Consider the following 17,190-nt stretch of genomic DNA (forward strand, 5'->3'; position numbering starts at 1 on the left):
CATGGGAAGAACACCGTTTATTAGACAGCAACATATGTAGGCTACATCTTATTTTCACAGCTGAATAAATCTCCAAATACATTACAACAATGTAAACTTTTGATGTGCAGTTTCTTTTTTAAAACTTGGCTTTAACAATAATCCTAATGGATCCTTAGTGTTACAATGTCACATAGCATTCTCATATTTAAAATAAATAAAAGCTCTGTTTATCATTGTCCTTTTGATATAAAAAACTTTACAAACAAAACAATGTATTCCTACAATTAGCTTAAAGAAAAATAACACATTTAGTTATCTCTATTGTAACTGCTCACTGTAATGAATACTTCAACAGGATAATTTGAGAAATAATCAGTTTAGCAGCATTTTCAGTCATGTTTCACAAATTTAAAATGCACTGATTGTCAAATCCATCACTTTAAGCTGCTCTTCAGCTTTATGTAGTGTAGTGCAACCAATAACAGCTTAAACAATTTATATAATTATAAGTGGAAAAAAAGTAAATAATAAAAAACTAAGAAGGACAAGAAAGGGCTGAACTACCAAAACATTGAAGATAATTCAGCAAGATAATTATTTTTGTTAAGTGTAGGGTATTCTCCTGATGTATGTGCTAACTTCAACACAAATGAGCAAAAGTAAGAGTTGTTAGGATTTTTTTATATACATTTTGCTTTTCTTTTTCCAGTTAATTTTTTTTTTACATTTTGTGCTGTTTTCAGCATTTGTCTGAATGTTCTGTATCGCCTACAGATGGTGATGTGGAGAATACCTTGAATCCAAATAATGCAATAGTGCCATTATTGAGAATTTTCACAAACAAAAATGTAAAAAATGAAAAAAAATAATGATATTAATAAACAATTTCTTTTGAGCTATTCAATTCTTAGGCAGAACCATAATTGTCAAATATGCCTACCTAATACAGCCAGCATACCCAATACTTTCTAGTAAGGTACACAGTCTGATGTGCATTAAGAGTTACCCATGAGGTACAGTTAACTTACAGTATCCTACATGCTAAGTGATCCCGTGCTGTTTGCAGGGCTGATGTCACCAAATGTGTCAAACTCAAGAGTAAGGGACAATTGTAAGATAAGAGGAAAAAAAATAAATGCTTTGTATAATTAATAATTCTTTATGTTCAAGATACAATTTCAAAGTTCTCTATTTGTTCTCCCTAGCGGCCCCTTAAGGTAATAAGCTGAATGCCCGGTTTATTTTTGGACCTTACTCCCAAAGGTTCCTAAGCTAACAACCTCCATCTACACAAACAAACTACAGTGAAAAATAAAGTACAGAGAGTAGTAGTTCACATTCCAATTATGTACAGTCAGGTCAAACTAATATTGTGCTATGGGAAAAGGTTAATAGGTTTGCTCTGTAATAGTATCCCTTTTCACTCCACGGATGGATTGGGACACACAAAAAACAATTATGTCATTCATAGCAAATCAACGATAAAAAGGAAACCAATTGCATTAGCTGTTTTTAAACTCTATGGCAGACCAACACACTGAATGTAAATCTCAGACATTATCAATTTAACGAAGCAATAAAGGCAAAATAACCAAAATATACAGGAAACTGGCTCAGTAATTAAAATTATGCAATTATGAAGGTGTAACTGTTCCTTCTTACTTGTACTAAAGGTTGTTTAAAGTTAAAGAAGAACTTAATACCCCTTGAGATGCTTTGTTGTACCACTGCCGAGTACATTTGAGTTCATTTTCAGTTCACCAAAAGGAAAAAACATTTTTCAGCACTATCTCCTGTTGTAGAAGTCTTTGCGTTTTCGCAGCTCTTCAAGCACCCGAGCCCTGAACTGAGTCCAGTCTTCATCCTGGAACTGCTGGAGGCCCAAGGCCAGATGAAGCTCTGCAGAGTGGCTTCGCAGGAAAGGATTGTACTGCCTCTCTTCTCCAATTGTGGAGGGACTCTAAAAATGAAGTGTAGGTCAAAAAGCAGTCATCCTAAAAAGTGTCTAGCTGCCACAATAACCCACTTACAGTTCATTGTAGGGTTGAACTGTTTTGAGTTATTTTTGGGCCGTTTGTACCTTTATTGGAAAGACGGATGGAAATGGATGGGAAATGTTGGGAGGAGAGTGTTGGGGATAACATGCAGCAAAGGGTTGAGGTTAGATAAGAACCAACGTCTGCTTAGCTGCGGACTACAGCCTCTGTACATTGAACATAACTCTTGGGCTATCAGGTGCCCCAACAGAGTAAAAAGTGATTCCTGCCCATTTAAGCCATCACAGCTGGCTAACTTCAATTCATGAAATAATTCTGCAAAATATTTTCATCTGCACCAAATCACTCTTTAGTATTCATCTTGAATTTGTCGTTTACTATGACTAAATAATTAGTCATCCAAATGTTAAAACCCTGGATCACTGGAATTTAAAAACAACTTAAGCAAGGAGTCCAGTTGTTACATATAAAGGTAACTGATACCCTGCAAAAAACACTGGCAAAAAGAAAACTGAGGCTAAGGTTCTGTTCAATCATGCCAGATAAAACAATGTTGCTTATTCTTTGTTAGATTTCACCGATGTTTGCATATTATTCATCATGATGACGGACCTACACACATGTGTAGAACAAAAGTCTGAGAAATGTGTATAGATACTCTCTATGGAGCCTTTCCCACGTCGGCAGCTATTAAGGTTAAGGTATTTTTATTGGCCCTCTTGCATTCAAATATACATTTATTTGTTCTATAAGAGAGCCCCCTTTTTTATGGCTGCACCATTTTGTACATCTACATGCTGTTCATCTTTCAGGTAGCGTCGCAAAGAGTTAGAGAATCTTTGTTTGTGCATATCTTTTTTTTACTACTCCCCTGATCTGACCGTTTAGGGTCACGTTAAAAAACCCAGGTATCAAAACGGGCTCGGCTCAAAGCATGGGCCGGGTGACAAAATGACACCCTGAGTTCTCCAACTGCCTGACCGAATCATTGCGCTTATTTTGTCCTTTGATTTGACCAATCACAAACACGCCACATTCAAATACTCAAAGTTTGGTTTTGGTTTAGATTTATCTCACAAAACAAAAAGGTTTTAGCGGTCTCATCCCTCTCTTGGTCTCTTTCTGTCTTGGTCTCTCACTCTGTCACCATGCTACTTTTTCTGGTTGCTAAACCTCAGGACAATGTGGTTACAGGCTGCCAACAGAGACAGACTCCGCGGTGTTGTCTGAAAAATTCTGAACTCTCTAAACTCTTACATTTAAACAGGAAATACATGAGTAGACTACAAAGAAAATATACTAGATTACAGCAGATAACTTATTTTTAAAATATCAGTCCATGTAAGAATAGATAATAAGTTATATATAAGGTTTACCTCCTAAGAGGGAGGGGAAGGGTACGGCTTTAAAATTTAATAAATGATCGTCTTATGTATTTTTAGATGTTACGACTATAAATTTAGATTACGTAAAACAGTGCACGTTATAGCTTACCCTAAGAACAATTACAGAGTACCCCAGTCTTGAAGTCTGGCATTAAGAGACCAGTCAACATTACTCAATGCAAAGCACACAATGTAGAGACAACATCATTGAATATGTTACATTCAATCATTTAGTCATTATTTTGGTATAAAAATGTACTATGAAAACTTCCTATATGTCTATAATGTATAGATGGCAGATAATCACTGAACTTAATTGAGCACTTAATTCAACAGTGAACCTTTGTATATTTGTTTCTGGGGAGGTTTTCATGATTGTGATGTATCATTCTCACCGTGCACAGCTTCTGGCTTCGCTGCTGCAGCACCCACTGATATTTGTTTTCCCTGGCAGCGTTGTGTGGCTCAACCTCAGCAGCAAAGAGAAGGTTGTCCTCTGCATACTCATGACCTGAGGGATAGAAAGGGGACACAAATTGAAGAAGCCCATACACGTTACTTAAAAGCTCAAAATCTACAGAAGCCCAATGTAACCCTTCATAAAACTCTAGGCTTCGCATGAGTCATTGTATTCTACAGCATGTACATCTAAATACAAAATCAGGCTGAAGCATTTGAAAACCACATCAATTTGACAAAACAATGACACATTGCACTGAATCTCTGACAACTGAGAAGAGTTTTCCTACCAGGCCATAATAAAGTATCGTCACTTAAGGAGGTAACTGTGTCCAGAGATGACAGCATTGTGGAGGGATTTCCTTCAAACATCCTCCCTGAATGGAAGAAGAACATTTTTTTTCTCGAAAAAAGGCTTAAGCTACATAATTAAGAAAGTCTTTAAACTATCAGGATCTTTACATGGCTCTCTCTTATTATAACATTTTAACTTTCAATACAGAATTTGAATTTTACACAGGCCAATAGTTATCTGTAGTATATATATTATCAAAGAAACATTTCATTATACGTTAATTCTGTGGACCATTAGGGTGTAAAGAGATCTGAATTATGTATGGACTAATTTCTCCTTGATACTTGTTTTAATAAAGTATTTGAACTTTTTTTAAAGCAAGAGCTGTTGCAAACCAGATTATTAGTTGCATAGTATTATTATGATTATGCATTCAAGTCTTTTTTTTACTTACCACACCCTGAGAGGAACACCAGGTCGCCAGAGAAGAGGCAAGGGGGCGCACCAACTGCCTGGCCATCCAGGAGATAGATCATATGTCCAACTGTGTGCCCAGGAGTGAAGAGGGCCTTAAAGTGCATACAGCCTACTGTTACTGAGTCCTTGTGAGAGAGAGGGCTGGAAAGAGAGGAAAAAGGCAAATTAACAAGAATTTAAGATGTAGAGCTTTGGATTTAATTTATTTTTCATTAAAATGTCTTTATTTTTCTGAAGTAAAAAACAACAACAGTTACTTAGTTCATTTATATCATACATGTCTGGGTTGTACTTCCCACATGATTTTCAACCTTTCACATTAGAATCATCATTCCAATGCAAAAATGACAGACAGCAATGTTTAATTCTTCACTTTGATTATCCAGATTTAAACATAATAGGGGGATTTACCTTAAATTTGTATGTTTTTAATCAGAAAATCAACATATGGCGATACTTTCTATTTGTAGTGCAGTTGGATTTTTTTTTTTTTCAATTGGTTAGTATAGAGTATGTTCAGTCCAGGAAATAACTTGTGCAGTGTTGCTGTTAGCTTGATGCTTTGAAGTCAAAAGTTTGTGTTGTTCATCCTTTAATGATCAATACGTACTCTTTTACGATACTTCTTCTGTGAAAAAGGGGGCCCTATGGTGGACGTCATTTCCAGTTTTATTCCCTTGGCTCCCTCTGCCTTTCACTTTAACTTTATAAGGACTCTAGTCAGACATTCAGTCTGAAGTTCTCCTGGATGTTAGGACTGTAACTCCTTCCCAATTGCCATCTGATGTGAAGTGCGTCTATTGCAAGTGAGTTAAAGAGTTTAGGATGTATTTTACCACTTACTAGAGTATTTGGCAATATTTGGTGTATTTTGCCTGCTAAGCTAATGGAGTCCAGGTTTAATTTTGGCTCACTGTGTGGCTACATATTAGCAGCTAACTGTGTTACTTTGTCAAAGATAAGAATATAATGTTTCCTGTGTCACTGTGACATGATAGTTAAATTGTTGATGTTGTTATTTAGTTGTTGATAAGTGACTATGCCCAATGCATGAAATTGTTGCCATATCAGTTTGTTAATTACTGTAACAGGACATGCACATGGCATTTAACAGTCAGTCAATTTGTCCAGTAGAGGGCAGTGCTGCCTTACTGATGTACAAGAATAGGATGTTTTATACTGCCCAGAAGCCGGTCATTCAATTTTTTTGCTGTAATTTGCAATTGTTAGTGAAGTAGCTTATTCACATGATCCCTATAACGTGTTTGTGTAACTTACCTGTTTATACTTGTGTATACTTTAAACAGAACCACTGATTCATCAGACAAATTTAATTTGCCTATGGTGGTGATAACAAATAAACAAAGTGGAAATAAAGATGTGTGGTTTTTACTGATCACCTGCAGCAAGTTCTACAATATAGGATTCAGAATAGAAAAAACAGGATCCCATCTACAATACTTCAGCAGGGGTTGCATTATTCCCCAGGGAGTTACATTTACGTCGGGAGATGTTGATTTAATTAGACCAAATTGAGACACTAAATATAGGTTAGAGGACACATGTATTAAACCTGCATTATGTTACAAATTGAAATAGCCATTGAATGATATTTAGGCTACTTTAATATTTCAAATAGCCTATTAAAGTGAGGTAGTCTACTACCATGAGCCTTTTTTACCTATTAACCTTATGTTTTAAATATATTCTTATATTTCATTTTCAGCTGTTTCCCTGTGAATAGTTTCGTTGTGCAGGACCCTTGTTCTTGGGGATGTAGTTGTGGATTGTGTGTGACTAACGTGATTCATTGACGTTGATCTAGCAACTTTTGTATCTTCGGACAGATTTAAAAAAACGTACCGATCCGAGTACAGGGATTGTTAATAAAAAGGTTGTAGGGCTGTGAAAAGTATGGGAGTTTCCTATGAGAAAAACAAAATGTCAGGTATGCAATATCCCAGACAAAACTGAGAAGTTTATCTAGCTATGATTATTGACTGTGACAATAGCAAGAGGTCTGACAGAAGAAACAGGACAGGACTCCGTACAGTCAGATTGATACAAAGGGGAAGCAGACTATGTGTAGAGTAACATACTGTGTGAGACCAGGAATGTTATCAGCAACATTTCCATAGACTCTGCATGAGTTGTGAAGCCTTTTCAACCCTTTGTTTCCCCCACTGTGATCCCTACAAACAGAAAAGAAAGCAGGGTGTCATCAGTATTGTGGATAAGGATGCAACGATAGAAGATTTTGATGATATGAAATCTAAGAAATCACGGTTACACGATTATTATGCTTTAATACACTTTATAACATCATTAATGTATAAAATAACATTGACACTTGAATGCATTATTTATTGCTTCCTTTTAAAACAGAAATAACACTGATCAAATAATACAGTGAAATATAATAAATAACGATTAACAAAAAAGAATGACTGAGGTGTTTTTTAAATATTTAAATAATAGTATTTTAAGCATTATCATTAAATATTATTGTAAATATAACACAAAGATTGACTTTATTGATCTCCCAGTGAAAAGTAATTGTCTTAAAATTGTAACACTAAATCGACCTGAAACATTAAGTGTTTTAGTAATCTCTTACACTGAGTATATTACGCCAAATCTCCTCTTTGTTTAAAATAATATATTACAAAACTTACCAATGCTTGTGTGTGCAGAGTATTGCTTCTAACATCACTCCCTCTTCCTCAAGAACAGCCTGAAGAAGTATGTTGTCAAAACAATCACCATACAAAACAACACTTCAGCAGCATCTTATTCAAAAGACAATTGAAAAAAAAACAACACATGCTGACACAGTGTGCATTAAATAATGTATTTACAGCCACTGAAATTCAATGACTTGAGTTACGATCATTTCTTTACAAGTAACTTTGGTATTAATGTGCCTTACAATAAAAAATAAAAAATTATTATAGCCATTCTGTATCCATACATTGTACATCCCTTTGACAATAGATGCATTTACCTGAACTGTTTGTGGGTCTGCAGGGTCTACAACAACTGCAACACTGGAGGATGTGTCAATTATAAGATAGCTGTAGTTGTCAGACAGCACAGAGATGGGTATTATTTTGATACCTGGGGGCAGACAGAGTTACAAAAGAGATCAAATTAAACCTTTCATTAAAAATGGTCGAGGTAAACATTAATTAAGTAGTAATGGTGTCTGTAGTATTCATTGCAAAGGCAGTACATTTGCACTTTGGGATAATACAAATGTCTTCTATAACCTGAACAACATGTGAAACCATGTATTCTCTTACCCAACCCAGAGGGTCGTTTAATATACTCTCTGCATCTCCCCACAAAAACAACGACACATATGAGCAGTGTTGAATGAACATTGTAAACTTTAAAATCCAGACCGCTGCCTACCATTGAAACCCATGGGCTGAGAAGTAGAATGTCCAGAAGGGTAATGTTCACGGGCTTTCTTCATTTGCCTTTTGTAGTACATGTAGCCAAGTCTGGTCTTAGTGTAGAGTGTGTACCTGTAAAACAGATCAAATGGCTTGGAAACGATGTGTGTGGTAGGGTCCGGGTATCACTGGACAATCCGTAATTCATTTGTGATCCAATACAAATTAACATTACTTATTTATTTTGTTTCAAAACAAACAAGAGAAACGTTTAACTGTCTGAAAAACACATAAAACAAATCAATATTGACCCATTTTTCGATATTGGTTATTCCTCCTTTTTTCTTTTTGGATTGTATATTGAAAACGAGGTCTTTTGTTTTACTATTAACGAAACACCAAGTCACTTGGTCTGTTTTTTCCCCCTGTTTCCTCACTGTAAACTGTAAAACCAGGTCCTCTTTTCACTTCACCTCTTCTTCTACTCGGACCGGACCTGTCGGCAGCCGGCAAACTGAAGTGACATGTTAAAATGTCAAAATGAAAGCCAAGAGGATCTTAATATTATGCAGGCAGAGGATCTACATAACACAATCAAGTCAGAGGACACATAAAAAAACCCTAAAAAAACCCCAGTACCACTGTCCAGTGATACCAGGACACGATCTGTGACGACAGAGTGTCAGGTTGTTTACGGAGGATAAACCTGCCATGGACTAAACTGCAGATAGGCCCAGGATAACTAGGATGATTTTAGTGAAGTAGTCAATGTAATCCACTGTGTTCCCCACATTTGGCTTTGAAAGCAATGCAGAAACTGTGGTAATGTAATAAATCAGCAGTAAATCTAACTTATATCTAGCATGTTATGTTTCCGCACTGCATATTATAGTCGGCTACTTTATCTCATGAACATAAACTATAGCCTAAGAAACTCATAACCTCATGACGTTTTCCCCGAGGTTAAGGTACACTGGATAGTGAAAGGGATTAGGAAATTAGGAGGGACAATCTGGGTACATCCCAGTTCCCTTAATTGCATCCAAGTGTCCTCCAATTTGCCTCCTCCACTTGCGTCTTAGTCCCTCCCACCAGAGATGCATGGAGAGAGGCAAGGAAACGAAGCAGAGGAGACAGGAAATGAGGAGATATGTTTTAAGAGACATGAGACGTCCTTTCCTCCACAGCGTCACGTGAAGCGACGTCAGTTTGTGATGATGACATCAGCTGATCACGTTCAGCTGTCAGTCAGCTTTAACAGCTGTTTATGTCTGCACAAATATGAACTGTAATATTTCTAATAAAATAAACACAGTAACAGTGTTTAGTCTCTTTAAGTTACCTGATAAGAAACACCTGAAGAACAACCTGAAGTCTGCTTCAAACCAAAAGGACAATTTCTACTGACAAAAACATTTAATATTGAATTGTTTATTTATTATCTTTATTTGTTTTGACTAATAATGTGATAATGAACTCTGTATTTCATAACCAGATATTTTATGATGTCTTAGGAATACTGGAAATTATTTATTAAGTTCTCAATAGAGAACGTGACATTCTCAAACACGAAGATCATTGATGATCAGTCTGATATGAAACTTTATTAAAGTAAATAACTATGAATGTAAAACGTGTTTCTGACAGACGACTCACAGGCTGTCAGCTGTTCATTCTCTATATAATAAATTAAAAAGGGCAAACAGTCTGATCATGAAAAGGACATGTAGGCCTACCTGTCATAATTATGAAGGAATCATTAATGATCTTTTTATTTTAACACTTCATATTAACAGACTTTTAGTTTGACAGTGAATCAAAAACAAATCAAATAAAGCAGGGAGTGATCGGTCTACACTCCATTATATTGATTTTATAGAACTTATGCTTCATATTTCCTTGTTACTCTTCATGTCAGACACTTTTTTAATCCCTGTTCATCACAGACTGACTCTTTACAAACTCACAGATGTTTATAATCTGTTTAAATGTCTTTTTAATGTCCGTCTTTTCTTCGTTATTAAACTGCGCTCATGTTGACAAGTTTCATTGAAGTCTGATCCGCCGCAGCGTCCAATCAATGAGTGATATTCGACAAGGGGGCGGGTCTGTCAGTAAAAAGACTTCCGCAAAGTGAGCTCTCTTGTATCCTCTCTCCTCGCTCCTCTCTCCTCTCTCCTCCTTTTAGTTATAAGAGCTTTGGGACGATCCTTATCATGGCGAGTCTAGAAATACTTCCGGTTCGGCCGAGGAGATAGCGTTTAAAAGAACTGAGATGCAGGGTCTGAATGGTCTGAATCCACCCCCGGACAAGACCGGTCGGCAGCCGGCAAGCGGAAGTGACGTGTGACTGTGTCAGAACCATAGACTGTAAATATTAGGGTCAGAACCGGTCAGAACCAAATCCAAGAGGGTCGTAATATTGTGCAGGCAGAGGTTCTACATAACACAGTCAAGTGAAGGGTAAATAGACGACATAACAAAAAGAAATGCATCCAGACAGAGTACCGGGTTGTTTACAGGATAAACTGCAGAACCACTACATGATACCGGACCGACCCAGACTGTCAGACCTAAAGGACACACACACGTCCCCGTAAAGAAACGTTTCGTCAATATTTCAAACAATACTATCGGTTTCTGGAGACATTTACAAAACATAACTCAAGATAAAAAAAAAACATACATCGATGATTATAATAATGTTTATATGATACTCACGCGATTCTGAACAAGGGCTTCTCTGAGCGGGCCATTATTTTAAACACCAGTTTCCCCAAAAACGTCAGACTTCTGCCTTTATAACGAACACATAAATATAAGACAAGAAAAAGGGATTTGGTGACAATAAGTGTTACGATCCAGTCAGGAAGCGCCATAGCTTCCAAACGAAACGTACTGACGTTTAAGCGTCACGTCAATCCCGGAAGAACTACACCGGGGTAGTTCAAAATAATATATGTTTTTAAAATAGGCTATTTTCTTCCACATCGGATTAAAAACATATGCAACCTTCAAAACACACCTCAAACAGTGGATAAAAGAAAACCAAGTCTGTGACCACTTTTAAACTCTATTATTGTCTTGTGTCACTTTGTGCCTTTGTAGTTTATTTGTAGTTTATTTGTAATGTGTCTTTCTCTGTTACCTGCCAAGGGACAACAGATGGAAACTAGCACTTCTGCTGTAATCTGGCATTTTTACAGCTGTTCATTAATATGCACTGTTCCTAACAAATAAATAAAAAATAAAAAATAAACTGTAATTTGACTATAACAAACACCCACTATGTGAAACGTTTTTTCTTTAAAACCAAAAATAAACATTGTTAAAGTTAAAGTTATTACCGTCATTATTCTTATTCTTTATCAATACTTTCTTTGCCTTTGTGATGTAAAATGATTAATTCCTAGCAGGAAATATGAAATGGCAAGAAAATGGGAATCACGCCAAATTTTGTTGGATTTAAATTAGTGAAGGACAAGTGAGTCAAGGGATTCAAATGTATCAATCTTTATGTTTAGTATTTCATAAAACAATATAAATGATCTCTGATGGGGGGAAATATTATCAGAATGCTTCCAGGGTGGAAAAGCATCTCAATGCTGGGGTGGTGTTTTGTTACAGACTAAACAGATAGACTAAATGTTAGGACATTTCTACACTCTACAGTCTTTCTTTAGTTTTATTCTATTGTCTTTTTCTTTTTCCCAGTAGGCACATGAGCCCAATATGTCTCTCGCTTTTTGCGATACCCTACATTGGACAAAGTATTAGTTTCAGTTGGCGTATCCTATTACAAGGACAAAATCACCCTCTGGTGCAAGTCTGCATACCTCCAAAGAGAAACAGAATTGATATGTGCAGCGCTTCGTTTTTGGCTTAAGTCTGCAGGTAATATCTTCTTTCTTTTTTCGTTTTGTTAATTTTCAAAGTATAGACTAAAATTAGCCTTCAGTCTTTTGTGTAATATTTCTCCTTGATTATCTTTTGAACATGTTTAATGTGGTGTAGACCTATTACTTGCAACTTTTTTAGTGTAATATTTAGAGCTGCTAAAGTTACAATATCTCATTTGTTCAGATTTTTTTGGACATTGATGTGATGCGCTATCTGTATTTTATTTGGGAATGTACAGTATGTATAGTAGCCTATCATAAACTTAATAAGATGACTGTGGATAACATATTGACTGTATGATACCCTTAATATTTGTCATATCCTCATGTACATAAGCTTCCAATGTTACTGATCACAGTGGTCTTATTTTTAAGGTCCAGCTAGATCATGACGTCTACAGATGATCATCCTCCACCCTATGAGGATGCATTGCACCATCCAAAGTATGGAAACTACCCCTATCAGCTACAACATGGTTCCCCTCTTCCACCACCTCCACCTTACAGTCCCGGTCCTGGCATGTGCCCTGGTCCACCTTGCTACCGAGGCCAGGAAGGGATCCACTCGCATGCAGAGATGAGGGAAATCCCGGGTTTCTCTGCATCCAGAGCACCCAATACAATACCAACTCTGTCTACTGGAGTGCCGACATCCAACCCAGGTTCTGAGCAAATGAGAAAGGTTTTTTTTTAAATCACATCCTGTATTATGTTTAGATTTAGATTAAAAGTTTATTGATATAAATTACTATTTGATATTACCAATTCTGCAGGAGATGATTACTTGAGCACTCAGTGGGAAAGCATTTCAATTCGGCATGCCTTCATAAGAAAGGTAAAGATTTTTCCTTGAGTCATGTCACATTTTGGCCAGAATAAAAGAAAATCCTCTTTGTGATATCATCAAAAAATTGCTTTATTGTATGCGCAATGTAACTACTTTGTTTCATATTTGTGGGCAGATTTACTTAATTCTAGCAACACAACTAGCCATCACCTTTTCCGTTGTTGCTGTCTTTACATTTGTGTAAGTATTTTTTTCTCAAGGTCTAATATTGCATGCTACAGCTTTAAGCGCTTGATGGTGTGTTAGGAACAGTCTGCTGCTCTTAAGTGATTCCTTATGTCTGTGCTTTGATAGTGACCCAGTAAGGCTGTTTGTCATCAGATACCCTTGCATCTATTGGGCATCTTTGTGAGTTATGCTCTTCTGAAGTGCAATCAAGGAAAGAAGACATAAAATGAAAAAAACAACCACATAGAAAAGAATATCCAGTACAATGCTCTCAGTAGTTATTCCCATGACAAACATATGGTAACAATCATGTGGATTTATCTCTCCATAGTGTGGTGTATATTTTGGTTTATTGCATTCTCATTTGCTGCGAAAAGCCAAGGTAAGCATGGCTCTGGCCTCTAAAAACAGTCTGAAGTTATATTTCTGCTATTTCAATGTCATAATATAATAATTCTAACCAGTTATGATAACCCCATTGATTTATTTTCAAATATTATCACAATTTGTGTTTAGGAGGCATTTCCCATGGAATCTATTGCTGCTGGGAATATTTGTAAGTACTGTTTTTTAAAGTGTGGGTCTGCTGATTCGTTATTAAGCATATTGTAAGGCTTTCAATATTACTCGAGATAAAGACTGGTATAAAAAGATGAACAAAATTTGAAAAAGGTTAAATCCTATTCTATCATTTTCTGATGCACTGTTGTCATGTTTGATCTTGTAGACGCTGGCCTTGTCTTACATGGCTGGGACAATTTCAAGGTTTGCTTTTAAGTCTAACTCAGACAAAACATCAATACAGACATACAATGTATTTTGATTATGTATTGGACACTGTGAAATACTTTTTTCTTGTTTTAATTACTATGTTCTTTCACAGCTATTATGAAACAAAAGCTGTGTTTATTGCCATGGGAATAACAGCGATAGTTTGTATGGCTGTCACAATCTTCTGCTTTCAAACCAAGGTAGATGAAGTTGTAACCTTGTAGCCTAAAGCCTGTCAGAGGGCTTCTTTGTTGTCAGTGTAAAAGGACTCTGTTGTCTCGTATTACAATGGAGCACTGAGCTCCTTTAAATATTTACGACATTTTGGGATAAGATGTACATCCAAATTCTCTACATGATACCACTTAAGATGTTTCACTTGTTTCTCATCACAGGTGGACTTCACCTCATGCGGGGGATTTCTTTGTATAACTTCCGTTTTGTTCATGATCGTTGGGATTGTTACAGCCGTCATCCTCTCCTTTCAATACGTGAGACACTTTGGTCAAAACACTCGTAACATATTCTTTCTACTCTTGTATCTCGGTGTGAGGAAAAGTAGCTCAGATGGGTAGATCTGTGTGACTGATATAACATTCAGTGGCCTCTCTTATGTCACTCACCAGGTCCCTTGGCTGCATATGCTCTACGCTTCTATTGGAGCTATTCTTCACACTTTGGTGAGTCTATAGTGACATGGATGTAAATAGTGTTTTGGTCTAGAAGATTATTGTTGGATAACAACAGGCATATTGATGATTGGAACACATAACTTAGTTTTCACATTACATTGTTTGCCTCACAAATGGCATATCCCTAGTAATGACAATGGTGGTGTGTAAAGCCCCATTTCAACCAAAGGTCTCCAGAACTAAAAGGTTCAGGGACTTCTCTTCAAGTTACTAAATGGTTCCTGTGGCCCATGGTTGTGTGGCTGTTACAATTATAAAAAGGTACAAAACAGACTTTTCAGACTAAGCATGACTTAAAGGACAAATAAACAAAACACAACTAAAAGTACAAATAAATAGAAAAGCAAACAGCAGAATAGTAAGAGGTTTAATCTGGATTTAAAACAGCTAGAATTGCAGATCTTATAGAACATTTCAAGGCTCTCAGCCTGAATGCATATGATCAAAACCCACTTTGGGACTCTGATGAATCAGACACAACACTTTCTTTTTCCTTCGAAATATGTTGTGTTCAAACTCTTACCCAACTTTCTGGAAGTGCAGTTATTCATGTATATTTATAAATAAACCTTTCATATGATGTTAATAATAATAATAAATAATAATATCATTACATGCTATATTGTGTTTTTTCCTTTTTTATTTGGTCAATTCAAGCGTTTTGGTATGACTAAAGCAATTAGCTGCACATTTTGTTGCTGTTTTTCCTCTGGTGAACATGCAGTGTAAAAGGGATATATAGTTGTGTCTGTGTAGGCAGGTAAAATTTGGTGGGAAAAAAAAGGAAAATATTGGGATTCAAAGACATAGTTATCAGAATACCAGCAGATATTTGGTTATCTTATCTAAGTTTTCAGACTCACAAAGTGACAGATTAATGGTGCTTTACAATTGCAATATCTTTCTTTAAATGTGATTTATTAAATGTTTGTAAAAATAAATATGCATGTTGTGCATATTAAATGTAACTCTATTACTTTTCTCTGTTTATGACTTAATGCTGTCCCACTTTCTCTTTAATGTTAGTTTTTAGTATACAACACCCAGCTTCTTATTGGAAATCAGAAGTTGGCCATCTCCCCTGAGGAATACATCTATGGGGCTCTCTCTCTCTACATTGAAATTGTTAACATCTTTCTCTTCATCTTACAAGTCAGTGGAGTGGCTTCTGACTAAGCCAGTGGCTAGAGCGCATTTTTGTTAACATATAACAATTTGCAGAATATTGTTTGATTTTACACATGATGCTACAAATACACAAGTCAGTCACAAATGATGTTTATTACCAGATGTAAATGTTGAAATCTGTTCCAAACCAAAACACCTGTTTAACTGAAGCAAGGCAGTGAACTGAGTGTTCCACTTAAATGTGGAGGAAAATTTGTTTTAGGAAAGTCTTGGTTTTAAAAAAAAAAGGTATTTTAGTGGATCATCCTCCTGTTGTTACTTGTCCAACTGTTGTTTTTTATTTTCTTTGTTTGGTTCCTCCACTATGTAAAGTATTCTTAGGTCCCTTGAAAGGCGCTATACAGATTCATTATATTATATTATTATTATTAGCAACTCAGAAATAAATGCAGAAACCATTCAAAAAAGAAGACCAATTAATTGGAGGTTCTAGAAGTTAGTTTATTTATGATAATTCCTCAAATTACTTACAAAACAGGCATACAGCGGGAGACCCGAAACATTAGTTCTTATTCTCTGCTGGAAAAGTGTGGTGCTTAGATATTCATAAGAGTACTTTTAAACAGATAGATAAACAATAATTCGATCAAAAGATGTTTAAGTGCCTGCAGCTATACAAACAATTCACACAAATTCTTGCTGTATTATGTATATGTCATTTGTTGTAGTAAGACAACAATGTACACCAATCAATAAAATAACCCTACTGCTGAAACTGCTCCCATAGCCTTGATGGTTAATCATATTAGAACTTCAAAAGTGGCACTAGCTTCTTTTCCATGTTAATTTCTGTATTGTGGATAAGTGTTGTTTCCCATCACCAACATCTGTTACTTAGTCCAGTAATTAAAGGTTTGAGCATGTGTTTGAAGGTTTATGGTGTAAGGCGCTTAGGGTCCCGTGGGAACATGGATGTTTGACGGATGTTGTGAAGGCCCAGGTAAAGCATGCAGACTCTCTCCAGGCCTGGCAGGGATGACAAGAGTAGTCATTCAAAAGAGGCAATTGTTATTTCACATGTGAAAAATCTAGAGTCACATTCAGACATGTTATGATTTTATTTACAAAACAAGTGTTTCGATGCTCTGTGGGAAGCCCCGACAGAGCCCCTCCCAAAAAAAAGAAGACAGCGTTTCCTTACCAATGCCCCCACCTCCATGTGGTGGAGCTCCATAGCGGAAGGAGTCAATGTATGCCTTTATCTTCTCCAGATCTGTAAGTTAAGGAAAATGAAATTTTCTGTTGTAACTGAAACTGGTCACCATTAGAGGGAGACAAAAATCACATCTAGAGATCACTTAATATGCACGTTCCCAGTATAACTGTAGAATGTTGCTGCATTTCACAGTGAACCCCCACTTGAGATAGAGCTGTTCATATGAGTGTGTAGGAAAATGCTCATGTACAGTACATGATCATTTTTCTACACACTCATATGAACAGCTCTATGTCAACAAACAAAAGAAATCAGCAAGGAACATTGTTTTACATTTGAAAAAAAACAACTTATTTCAGACAATGTGCTGTATTTTAAGATGATAGTTTAAGAAAAAAGGGTTTGGATAAAAAAAATTAAAAAAAGGCCAGAAAAACAACAAATGACCCTAAGCTGAGCTAAAGCGAAATTTCCAT

At 36.2% G+C, this 17,190-nt stretch overlaps 3 protein-coding genes and 1 long non-coding RNA gene across 5 annotated transcripts in view; 2 read left to right on the forward strand and 2 right to left on the reverse strand.

The window, feature by feature from the left end:
* On the reverse strand, positions 1–10,910 carry pnkd (PNKD metallo-beta-lactamase domain containing). Its single transcript, XM_061054115.1, has 9 exons — positions 10,715–10,910; positions 8,010–8,125; positions 7,600–7,712; positions 7,271–7,329; positions 6,695–6,787; positions 4,573–4,736; positions 4,114–4,200; positions 3,760–3,875; positions 1–1,942 (listed from the first exon to the last, which is right to left on the reverse strand). The coding sequence occupies exons 1-9, from the start codon at positions 10,870–10,872 to the stop codon at positions 1,769–1,771; spliced, it is 1,080 nt and encodes a 359-aa protein (XP_060910098.1). The 5' UTR covers positions 10,873–10,910; the 3' UTR covers positions 1–1,768.
* Positions 9,014–9,545, forward strand: LOC132987217 (uncharacterized). The gene is made up of 2 exons (XR_009675600.1): positions 9,014–9,204; positions 9,322–9,545. It is a non-coding gene; the product is annotated as an uncharacterized LOC132987217 (long non-coding RNA).
* On the forward strand, positions 10,891–16,273 carry LOC132987216 (protein lifeguard 3-like). Of its 2 annotated transcripts, XM_061054116.1 has the most exons (13): positions 10,891–11,049; positions 11,711–11,887; positions 12,268–12,554; positions 12,666–12,727; positions 12,855–12,919; positions 13,034–13,087; positions 13,239–13,289; positions 13,424–13,463; positions 13,635–13,672; positions 13,791–13,878; positions 14,074–14,169; positions 14,305–14,358; positions 15,397–16,273. In XM_061054116.1, exons 3-13 carry the CDS (start codon positions 12,281–12,283, stop codon positions 15,544–15,546), a joined length of 972 nt encoding a protein of 323 aa, XP_060910099.1. In that variant the 5' UTR covers positions 10,891–11,049; positions 11,711–11,887; positions 12,268–12,280; the 3' UTR covers positions 15,547–16,273. The 2 variants fall into 2 exon arrangements, with proteins under 2 accessions (XP_060910099.1, XP_060910100.1); XM_061054117.1 differs by lacking the exons at positions 10,891–11,049; positions 13,034–13,087 and having other exon boundaries at positions 11,138–11,887.
* The window catches only part of dars1 (aspartyl-tRNA synthetase 1), a 26,400-nt gene continuing 25,188 nt past the window's right edge, over positions 15,979–17,190 (reverse strand). Inside the window, exons 17-18 of the mRNA XM_061054114.1 lie at positions 16,700–16,771; positions 15,979–16,524 (exon numbers count right to left, since the gene is read on the reverse strand). Coding sequence (XP_060910097.1) covers positions 16,433–16,524; positions 16,700–16,771 — 164 coding nt within the window. The 3' untranslated portion in view covers positions 15,979–16,432. The remainder of the gene's footprint in view (positions 16,525–16,699; positions 16,772–17,190) is intronic.

Source organism: Labrus mixtus, chromosome 13 (genome assembly GCF_963584025.1).
Source record: "Labrus mixtus chromosome 13, fLabMix1.1, whole genome shotgun sequence".
NCBI lineage: Eukaryota > Metazoa > Chordata > Actinopteri > Labriformes > Labridae > Labrus > Labrus mixtus.

Coding starts and splice junctions, on each gene's coding strand:
- pnkd (XM_061054115.1), bottom strand. CDS start 10,872: ATGGCGCTTCCTGACTGGATCGTAACACTTATTGTCACCAAATCCCTT. Junction 7,713..8,009: donor TCAGCCCATGGGTTTCAATG/GTAGGCAGCGGT, acceptor GTCTGCCCCCAG/GTATCAAAATAATACCCATC. Junction 1,943..3,759: donor GAAGCCAGAAGCTGTGCACG/GTGAGAATGATA, acceptor CTTCATTTTTAG/AGTCCCTCCACAATTGGAGA.
- LOC132987216 (XM_061054116.1), top strand. CDS start 12,281: ATGACGTCTACAGATGATCATCCTCCACCCTATGAGGATGCATTGCAC. Junction 12,728..12,854: donor GGCATGCCTTCATAAGAAAG/GTAAAGATTTTT, acceptor ATTTGTGGGCAG/ATTTACTTAATTCTAGCAAC. Junction 12,920..13,033: donor GTTGCTGTCTTTACATTTGT/GTAAGTATTTTT, acceptor GTGCTTTGATAG/TGACCCAGTAAGGCTGTTTG.